The 10,229-nt window shown below is 47.4% G+C and overlaps 2 protein-coding genes across 3 annotated transcripts; both read right to left on the reverse strand.

The window, feature by feature from the left end:
• Window positions 1-885: 885 nt before the first annotated feature.
• Window positions 886-4,038, reverse strand: lurap1l (leucine rich adaptor protein 1 like). Of its 2 annotated transcripts, XM_088430366.1 has the most exons (3): window positions 3,933-4,032; window positions 3,616-3,845; window positions 886-1,577 (listed from the first exon to the last, which is right to left on the reverse strand). In XM_088430366.1, the coding sequence occupies exons 2-3, from the start codon at window positions 3,811-3,813 to the stop codon at window positions 1,218-1,220; spliced, it is 558 nt and encodes a 185-aa protein (XP_088286492.1). In that variant the 5' UTR covers window positions 3,814-3,845; window positions 3,933-4,032; the 3' UTR covers window positions 886-1,217. The 2 variants fall into 2 exon arrangements, with proteins under 2 accessions (XP_088286492.1, XP_088286482.1); XM_088430356.1 differs by having other exon boundaries at window positions 3,616-4,038.
• Window positions 4,039-4,397: 359 nt separating this feature from the next.
• LOC148428512 (5,6-dihydroxyindole-2-carboxylic acid oxidase-like) lies at window positions 4,398-8,779 on the reverse strand. The gene is made up of 7 exons (XM_088430345.1): window positions 8,363-8,779; window positions 7,472-7,794; window positions 6,400-6,604; window positions 6,164-6,331; window positions 5,613-5,792; window positions 5,396-5,542; window positions 4,398-5,312 (listed from the first exon to the last, which is right to left on the reverse strand). Exons 1-7 carry the CDS (start codon window positions 8,715-8,717, stop codon window positions 5,125-5,127), a joined length of 1,566 nt encoding a protein of 521 aa, XP_088286471.1. The 5' UTR covers window positions 8,718-8,779; the 3' UTR covers window positions 4,398-5,124.
• Between the last annotated feature and the right edge of the window lie 1,450 nt (window positions 8,780-10,229).

The raw sequence follows: 10,229 nt of genomic DNA on the forward strand, positions 1-10,229 counted from the left end.
CGTAGTTTCTCAGAAAATCACGTTAAGCCTGGACTGCTTAGGGCAGCTGATCGGACTGGAAAATAAGGTTGCAACCATGCCGTTTCTTTGATATTTTTATCTGTTCTTCCGTCCTTGTGATCTCGTGAAACATCAGTTGCGGTTCAAGTCCGGTTTCAGTTGAAAGTAGGAAGACACGCAATTCCTCTACCTTTCTCTTGTTAGCTAGGTACTGGATTGTAAAATCTCCCATCTTGCATTTTGTGCGGTGCTAATGAAAGTACACCCGTCCGGGGGGAACCTGTCACCAACGCAGCCGTTCAAATGTACAAAACTCACTTTGTTAAGCTCACTCACATTTGGCAGAAGTGACGAGGGTAGTGACTTTCACATTTTTGTCGGAACGCAAAGAGTTTTAATGCTGTTTTTTGCTAGAGGGAAATTCATTTGAAATATGGATTTTCTTGGTCTGTGAAAAATTTGGAAGGTAAAAACCTTTCTTCCTGTTTCAAACTTTCAAAATGAAGGAAAAACTAGGATAAGCGGCTAGAGAAAAGGGATGGATGGATATTCAAATCGATCGACAAGATCTGTCAAACGTGAAGGAGAAAATGTTACTGTCACCGCAAGTGGTAAACATTGGCCTCCCAGTAGCTAACGGTTAAGACCGAACGTGGTGAGTTCACAAGACCGTAGTCTGTCTATTGCGTAACGGCCGTTTTACCCTTGAAAACGTACGACGCTAGGAGCGGTTTCAAAATTCAGGCGGGAGCCGTTTGAGGTGGCAGGTTCCCAAGCTCTCAAAGTCAAGTATCAAGTCAAGAAAAATAGCTTTGAATGAAGCCCCCAAAACAAAGCACTGCACCCCAAAGAGGAAGACACTTTTTTGAGGTACCCCCCAAAAACTCCAAGGTCCCGATTCTATTTTGAAAAAGATTCAAGCTATGTTCCCAAGCTGTAACAGTCAAGGGTCCGGAGCCCGACCTCAGCGCGAAATCCAGTAAGCGCGATAAAAACAAACCAAAAACTCTTAAGTAAATAAATAAAACAGGGGTAAATAAATAAAAGGTGTTGACAGCCAACGCGACAGAAAGGCGGAGCCGCAAACGTGAGCCGGAAAGTCCAGGGCGTGAACACGAGCGCTTCGGTGAGGTGCGGCCAGTTTCAAAGTCAAACAGAAAGTCACACGGGTGAGTCAGCGTTGTACAAAAGCTACGTTGTAAGGGCCGCAACCATTTTTATCCAAAGCAGTAATATTGGTCCGACTCCGCCCTCAGTTTGACCGGGGACTTGCTGAAGGCGCCGCCGTCAATGACGGATTTGTCCAAAAAGCAATCCAGGGCGGCGGGCGAGGCGCTTTCCGGGAAATCCTCGGCCAGCGTGTCCAGGTAGCTGCCCACCGACAAGGCGTCCAGCTCGTCGTCCGGCTCGTCGTCCGGCTCGTCGCCGTCCGAGAGGCTGCGCCGGCTGCCCGTGGGGCTGCCGTCTAGGCTGCCGCCGTCGCTTTTGTCGTCCGTCAGCCAGCGGATGGACTCGATGCCCTCGTTGATGGACATGAGCTGCCGCATGACTTTCACGTCCATGGCGCGCAGGTTGGCCTGGGGAAGAGCCAAAAGCCTTTCGGTTGGGGGGCGCTCAAAACAAACGGTACTAAAACGGCCGCGACTTTGAGACATTTCGAGGCTGTTGCTAAAGTCGCAAAGGCTACGCGGGTTCTTGGAAACGGGCGGGGAATGCCTCTGCTTTGCCCTATCCAAAACTCAACAAAGTGCAGATTTGCCAAATCCTCCAGATCTGCGTTTGGGTGGAGCAATGCTAAAACTGCAGATTTACCTCATCGCTCCATTTCCCGGCAAAGACGTCCACGTTGACGTTAAGAAAAGTCTTTTCTGATTGGACAGAATTTGGGGAAAAAAAAAAACAACACCGCAGAAAACGTATTCTTCTAGCACAAAGCTATACGGAAGGTAGGGCAGCGCGGTTATGTCCAATATAATAATCAGGATTATTTTGGTCAATATTGAAATCACCGCTATTCATCTTGTTTGGTCAAACATGTCTATTTATTGCCTTTTTGTAAACGAGCAGAATATAAACAAGGCTTCAAGGCGTGATAATGACAAAGAATAATATTAAACTAAACTAACATTGAACTCGGATTTTTCAAAACGGGTCTCATGACAGCTAGCGCGGTATGTTAGGAATCGGGTGAGAAACTCAACGCCATTTTACACTGGTAAATAATATAGAAGGGTGAGAAAAGCAGAGGCTTTTGTCATGCAAATGTATGGGAAAGAACGCCATTGAAACGCTCGAGGTGGAATTGAAAGCCGAAATCTCGGGAGTGCGTCATGAAGCCGACTGGAGCATCGTCATCGCATTCCACTCTCTCGGTTGAGGAAGCTGCTAATGCTGCCGCACTTCTTGCCACCGCTGCAGGATTTGCTAGCGTGTTATTTCTTAAGATTAATGAAGTCTTAACCTCGCGCTTGCCCCCTGGTGGTAGAATGACAAAATGCTTGATTTGACATGTACGGTAGCCGGCTTTTTAATAAGCGTCATCAATGATTTTTAATAAGCTTAATTAATCGTGGCGGCCAAAATGACGATAATGATTCAAATTGGAATAATTATGCCTGGGACTTTTTTAAAACACACAAATAGGGGAGAATGTCAGGTTTAAATTGCGTGTAGACGAGGCCCGAATTTCACGTTGCCCCTCCCTCAACCAGAAATTCGATCCGGATTTTGACTCGTGTTTTCCGTCAGCTCAACATTAAGCCTATCGGCTGAAATCCCAAAGTCTTCAAAACCATCTGCTCAGGGAACTAATACCTTTTCTTGCTTTAACAAACGTCTTGAACTTGCCATATCGGCCTTTAACAAATCTGCGACTGGCAACCATGTCTGAAGACTTTTGCATGTACATTTAGTAATCAAGACCTGTTATAGCCCTTGTGCTGTCGTTTGAATTTTTTGTTTTTTTTCCCAGGCGCTTCGATGTACTTCCTAACTAACCAGGAACTTGAGAATCACCTTAATCATTTGAATTAGGTGTCTCAAAATGAGGAACATCAAAAACATGCAAGATACCGGTCCTCGAGGACTGGAGTTTTACACCTATGTAATGTGAAAGAAACATTTTCTGAAAGGTGATTTCATTTGGTTTTTCTTTTGTTAATGCTAAAAATGATACCATTTTATGTATATTTATACAATTGTCGAAGATAATGACGACACACTGGCACTTGACAAATCCTACACATTGCCTACTTGATTATTTGCCCGCTTGTGGAATGTAGTCTACTCGGGGGAGTGAGCAGAATAAGGATTTCATTGTGCAGTATTACTATGCATCTGACAATAAAACTCTTGAATCTTTCATTTATAGTCACCACAGAAGGGGAGGGGGCTGCATATGATTTTTTTTTCTTTCCTTGGGGGAACGTTGCAAAATAATAATTGACAGGCGCTGCCTTTAGTTAACCTGCTTGATACGGTTTATAGAAGGCAAAATGGACCCGCTTAGGTCATGATATGTAAAGAGCGCATTTTTACTAAGAACATTCGATACGAAAAGTGTAGGAATGTGTTTTAAATAAAAAAAGCCAAGAAAATGAGGTTTACTGAACTTACCATTTCCTGTCTGAGAAAAAGTATCTTGGCCTCCAGTCGGTCAAAGTCGGCGGAATTGCGTCCGGGTCGAGATGCCGGCGGCGTCGCCTTGTCCTGTTTGCCTCCCGCGAGCGAGCGAAAAAGACTTTGCGGAACTTTGCGACCCAACTTGCTCTCCAAGTCCTTCAATTCGGGTAACGCGGAGTCGCTTTCGTCCATGGCGATCAAGACCGAACGCTCCGAATTGTTTGCTTGGGACAAAAAATGGCTCGCGTGGAGTCGAAGGCTGAAGCGTGACTTCATTCGCGCTCTCGGCAACAAGTGAGAGGAAAGCTTACCGTTGAAGAGCTCTTAACTCCGTCGGGTCGGGTCGGGTCGGGTCCGGTCCGAGCCGTCCGTCCCTCGTCTGTGAAATCCGACACCGCACAGGTGAACCCGGTCGGTGACGTCACGCGTCGTTATTCTAAACAAAGACACTTCCGGGTGCGCTAGGACATATGTGTGTTTGGAGATTAGATACCGTGGACATTTCTGGCCCCTACCGAAATGTCTGACGTAAAAAAAAAAAGCTTGCCAACTGATCTATACATTCTAGCCAGCTAAACATATTTGTATAAACTCTCGTTCCTGTATTCGTTTTTTTATTTGTCTTTTTTCTATTTGCATTGTCTATTATGATGTTCTTCCGTCTGTTAGATTGCATTAAAGTTATCATAAAAAAAAAAAAAAAAAAACTAAAGTAACGCTTCGAAATACAAGAAACACAAGGGAGACATTGAATAAATCACACTCGTGAAAAGAGATGCTTCAAACATTTTATTTGGGCGTCTGATATTTAAATTGGCCAATAAGAGGCAGAGGGGGGGTATCAAAGAGATATTTGGCATTTAAAATTTTATTTAGGAATCACTTTTACGACAGCTGTAGTTCAATTTTTTTAGGGCAACTGTAATCCTCGCAACAATTTTGCGAGGAACAAGAATACTCTCTCACTTCTGAAATGACCGACCCTGGCACGGATTCAAGATAAAGAAAAGCCCGCTTTGTATGTTGATGATCGTTTGAAGGAAAAAAAAGGCCACAGCACAAATAAAAACAATAATCACATATCACATTTAAACCATCAGGAAACATTACGTTGTGTTGTGAACATGGGATATTGAACGCATCTCCTCAATGAGCAGTACTGGTGCATTGCGGGTGTATGGCGCCCTCTGCGGACAAGATGGCGCCATCACCAAAGGTTTTCAACTACAATCAAATGTTACCACCAGGATAAGATCTAATGTGAGAGGTGGTGTTTCGTTGATCTTTTTTTATTTACGGTAATCTAGAAGTAGCATATTCTTAAACGACAACAACCTTGATTACAGTTTTTGCATATAAATCCCGTAGACGATGGATCTTAAAGTCTGGCTCCGCAAAGGCCAAATGAGCCTCCTGCATTCCGGCAGCGTCTTGTTTCGAACGGCCTTAAAGTTGAAATAAGCTAAGTAACAGACTAGGAGGCACGCGAGCGAGGCGGGAAGCTCAGACGACGGACTGGCTTTTGCCGTCGTCGTATCGTTGGTACTGATCCCCGAGCAGCGGCTGGAAGCCGTCCGTCTTGCGGGACCTGGAGCGCACGGCGCAGGTGGTGGCCACGAAGACCACGCCGACGACCACCAGGGCGGCGATGATGCCCATCGTGATCATTTCGGTCATTGTGAAAGGTTGACCTTGGGGGGGAAAAACAACAACAAAAAAAACCCAATCCGTCACAGTGTACCTTCCAATTGTCAAGCGGCAAAGGACTTGGTACCGGGCCACTGGGCTTCGTAAGAGTAGCCCAGGTTTTCGGGGGCGGTCACGAACATCTCGGCGTTGGTCACGGGCGGCCAGAAAGGGACCATGTTGTAGCCCCGGTTGTGCCCGATGGGCGCGTTTTGATCAGGGTACACAGCCGACTCTGCCCAGAAATCCCCGGGTTATCCTAGCGCCGACGGATCGTCCGTCCGGCGGCGCCCGCCCAAACGCACCCGGGCCGTGTCTCCGCAGCCACTCGTCGAAGATGGCGTCCGTGTAGGTGTGGAGCAAGACGAAGATGGGGTCGTTGGGAGAAAGGTGGGTCTGGCCCCCCGTGCCGTTCAGGAAGAGGTGGGCCAGGTTGTGGAGGCTTCTGACGGCGGGGTCGTAGTTCCCCTGGGGGGCGCTGTAGCCTGGACACCGCACAACTTACTCTGAAGCCGGAACTACGTTTCAACGTGAGGTCAGAGCGGCGCTGCTTTTTTGCGAGGCACCGCCTCCCCCGAAAGACAAAAACTTGCACCCCCCCCCACTCTCCGTGACAACTCAGAATAAGATTACTATATAGAGAAGTAGGAAAGTATACCTTGTAAAACTGAATCCTATTCAACATTCGCAAGTCAAATGTCATGAAAAGCAACTTTCAGCAACCGTTAACTACTTTTTACAGCGTTTATACAGGTTACGGGTTAGTGTGAAACTGAAAAAAATAGCGTATAAAATAAAAGATGCCCAATTTTTTGACTATAAATTTGACTGGGGGGGGTGAGTTCTTGCCATTAACCTTCGACGGTGTTTCTGAAGCTTTCGGAGGAGGTGGAGTAGAACGGCGCCGTATCAAAAGTGCCGACTTGCAGACAGTCGGCCACGTCCCGAGGCTCCGGCAGACGCTGGACCGTGGGCCTGTCCACGTTCCCGGCGGGGTTCCTCCTGATCGGGGACGTCTCGGTGCCTGCGGGGAGATGCGCGGCGGCGGTCGGAGGGCCCCGCGGCGAGGCCGACCGAGGCCCAGGTCCTTACCGTTGCAGATGGTCCCCAGCGTGTCGTAGTCGGCCACGCTCTCGCAGATGACCCTCCACCGGGAGAAGACGGAGTTGGAGCTGAGCGAGTTGTCGTCGAAGCTGCTCCGGGCTCCCATCAGCTCGTCCGTGCAAATGTCGCACGTGCTGCCTCCGATGGCGAAATTCCAGTAGGGCAAGGCGAAGGTGGGATCTCCCAGCATGTCCTGGCGGGTTTTCGCAAATGCCGAACGGGACCGGCTCAGTGTGGCGGACGCGCGAACCGCTCCTCCGCCGAGTATTACGACTGAACAATTTTGCTATAACCGTTTGAGAACCGGCCTATTTATTTGTGTCCGCTCTTGTGGACATTTGTTTTAGGTCTATGTCTCCGAACCCATCAGCACAACCCCACTAAGAACTAGTATGCTCAGCAGAGGACACGCCTTTCCAATGATTTTTAGCGTGGGATGCTATTAACTCATTCACTACCAGCGACGGCTATAGACGTCAAAAGATCCCAGCGAATATTTACCTCTGACGTCGACTGGCGGTCACCGGCGGTGAATGAGTTAACTTTGCTGGCTTTCTGAGACACAATGGACGCAACAGAGGACACAAACGAATAGGCTGGCCGAAATGATTCCAAAGAAGTTATTGCATGGTATTTTTCTGTACGCAGCCCCTGGTTGCAAAAGTTTTGACACCTTAGGTTTAGATCAGTCCCCCACCCCCGAAAACGTTTCGTGCCCCCCCATTACGCGACGCGCTGACTGTAGACAAGATTACTATCAATAAAAATGGAATAATTATACCTAAATCTGTATCCTTTATATTAACAAAATAAAAGGTTATTTATTTTTTCCAGCGTTTACACCTTAGTCTAAAACAAACCAAAAAAAAGAAGGCCATCCTTATTCTTATTCTTCTGTATCCACGGCCTTGAGAGGGCGTTTCCTACCAAAACGTTGTGGCCAATTTCTTTTTGAAACCAGGCCAAGAATTTGCATGTGTAATTGTGATTTCCCTCATTTTGCCCAAACAAACTTCCCCGAAGCGGAAGCAGCACACGCCAACGCGGCCCTTCCACTCACTTGCATGTCTCGCTCCAGCTGGAGCAGGTGGTACCGGTGCCAGGTGACGAAGCCGGGCCCCTCGTGGGAGAAATCCACCCCTCCGAAACTGGGCTGGCCGACGCCCAGGAAGGTCTTGCCCACCGAGTAGTAATGGCTCCACACGAAGTAGTTGTAGATGGTGACGTTCTGGAAGCGAGTGCTGTTGCCGTCGGGCCCCAGGATCTCGGCGCGGCGCCGGGTGGCGATGACCAGGTCCGGGTGCACCGTGCGCTTCGCCTGGTCCAGCGCGTCGACGAAGGCCCGCTTCTCGGCGGCGCTGAGCAGCATCACGTTTCTCCTCACTGGAGGAACGCAATCGTTTGCCGCGTGCGGGATTCCGTTCAACAACTACGGGAAATCCACGGGAACGCTTCCTGTGCCCGTTTCATGGTTTTTTATTTCATTATTGAACATATAAACGATACAAATAAAAGAAAACAAAAGTAATCTTGTTCAAAAGTAATAGGAAGAATTGAAGATTGCTCTTAAAGGCACAGTGTGTCAGATTTAGACCGCTTTTCATTAACGGGGATCAATTAAGTGATTGCAAATTTGCAAAACTTGCAACTGAATGCGTTCTTGACGACCAACCGTATGTTTGAAATATGATAATAGGTCTAGTTATCATGAAATGATATTACACGGGGTCTGGCGCCATGCCACGTTTGTTCTAGCTCCGCACGATGGTAAAAGCGACACCTGCAGCGCCTCCTGCTGTCCGTAATGAAAAAGGGTCTCAATCTTACACGCTATCCCTTTCATGGCTTGAATCAAATTGGAAAACGATCAATGCCTAATTCGAAAAGTGAGGGTTTTACTCTGCACGCCGTCGGACCGCGCAGGCGCGCCGCCACGGTTGCGTCCACTCACCCACGGGCACTCTCTGGTCGCAGTCGGTTCCGTTCCAGCCGTGTCTGCAGCGCCCGCAATCAAAGCCGGCGAAATTGCCGCCGCACCGGCACATTCGGTTGAAAAAACGCAACGGCCATCGCTCGCGGTCGTCCCGTCCGTCGTGCGGGTACTGCGGCCCGTGGGGGCGCGCGTCCGCCACGGCCGCCGCGCACTGGCCCCGGCCCGCGGCGGACCCGCACGGGCCGGCGTCCGGATCCGGCGGGGACGGGCAGCACTGGCCGCTTTGGAGCCCCTCGGGGGTGACGCACTCCCTGGGGAACTGGGCCCCCGCCAGAAGCGGGCCCAGCAGCAGACACAGGCAGGATGGCCACATTGCGTCCCGATGCCCCCCCGCCAAACAAGTCCGGCCACTTTATATAGGAGATTAGCGCGTGACCGGCCGGATTTCGCTGCCTCGGCCCGCGTGATCCAATCGTGACGCGCTGCGCCGCTTCCTCGCATTCCTCCCCCCTCAGGCCAAAAAAAAAAAAAAAAAAAAAATCACAAAATCTCCTATTAACAAAGCAAATGCTTCCTAATGGAAAACTGCAAGGACCTTTTTCGTCCGTCCATACTTTACTTTTGTGCTTTTACTCCCTGCGTTAGAAAAGAAAAGGAGAAAAGTCGATATCATCCATAAAAAAAATGATACGTGGGCACTGTTTTTCTTCCCAAAAATGAGTAGAATTGATGGCAACTGGAATACAAAGAAAAAAAAAGTTCAACTAAAGCAATTCTTCCGAAAAAAAAAAAGATAAACATTCATTACACTCAGGAAAAAAAAAACAACCACCCGCCCAAAAAAGGGAAATATTGCAAAATAATAAAACAAAAATCCAATTGTAGGTGCAGGCAAACATATTTTCTTGAGTGTTGAGAGAGTGAATAAAATCATTTACTGCATTGTCTTACTTTGCAAATCTGCCATTTTTCGAACTGCAAATAAGGACATTGCATTTTGTCTTTTGCAGTTTTGTTGCACTTTTGGAACTTTTGCACAGTACTACTTTCCATTCCACAGTCTCAATTTGGTTACTTTCATTTTCACCCAGGACTTTTTTCATCTTTTTTCTTTTTTTTTTTTGTCCACACTTGTGTTATTCGCGCCAAAAGATGGCTTAGCACGTGACAGGTGAGTCTTTTATGAGTATTTTGTACTTTTGTCTCTCAAAAAGTTCAGTGGCATCATACCTATCCGTATAGATTGATTTTTTTTTTCCTCTGGACAATACAACTCACAATACAGCTTTTTGTTGACTATATTTACGTTGCCACCAATTAGTCATATTGTTTTGACAAAACAGGCTCAGTGTGAACGTTTACATTTCACTTAGTTGACTTGTGACGGGCGTTTATTTCAATGAGGCGAATTCTTGAGGCAGTCATGAAATGCCTCACGTTGCCTTTTTTTTTTTTTTTTTTTTTAACAATCAAAGGAGAGGATTATCCACAAAGGCCACATGACCAGCACCCCAGCGCCTCAGGTTTCTTTGCACACATGAACGGGCCGAAGCACACGTGTGATGAAAGCGCAGACGGTCCAAAGCTCGTCACAGGACACGCGGCGGGAAAGCAAAAGGAACAAAATCAAAGCTCTACATCAGGATTGTTAAATAAATCGACAAAAAAACGACATACGGTTTTGCTCTCGGAATGGAGGGTCATGACTGAGTCGGTTTCAGGCGCGCTATTCTTTTACATCTTTTGTAAATTTGCTTTTAATATTATAAAAAAGCAATGTTTACATTTGTTGACGTTTTATGTTTTTAAACCCCTCCTGGAAATATCTTTCTTTCTTCTTGAATTTTTTAATATATCGGCTAGAAGAATGTGGCGGGGCTAATCC

Source organism: Hippichthys cyanospilos, chromosome 1, assembly GCF_059441005.1.
Source record: "Hippichthys cyanospilos isolate Australia breed blue-spotted pipefish chromosome 1, RoL_Hcya_1.0, whole genome shotgun sequence".
Lineage (NCBI taxonomy): Eukaryota > Metazoa > Chordata > Actinopteri > Syngnathiformes > Syngnathidae > Hippichthys > Hippichthys cyanospilos.

What these genes read in the sequence shown, in the direction of transcription:
- lurap1l (XM_088430356.1), bottom strand. Translation starts at nt 3,897, where the DNA reads ATGAAGTCACGCTTCAGCCTTCGACTCCACGCGAGCCATTTTTTGTCC. An exon ending in TTTTTCTCAGACAGGAAATG is followed by an intron (nt 1,578 to 3,615) that starts GTAAGTTCAGTA and finishes GCTCTTCCCCAG; the next exon opens with GCCAACCTGCGCGCCATGGA.
- LOC148428512 (XM_088430345.1), bottom strand. Translation starts at nt 8,717, where the DNA reads ATGTGGCCATCCTGCCTGTGTCTGCTGCTGGGCCCGCTTCTGGCGGGG. An exon ending in CTTCAGAAACACCGTCGAAG is followed by an intron (nt 5,793 to 6,163) that starts GTTAATGGCAAG and finishes TGCGGTGTCCAG; the next exon opens with GCTACAGCGCCCCCCAGGGG. An exon ending in GCTGCGGAGACACGGCCCGG is followed by an intron (nt 5,543 to 5,612) that starts GTGCGTTTGGGC and finishes ATTTCTGGGCAG; the next exon opens with AGTCGGCTGTGTACCCTGAT.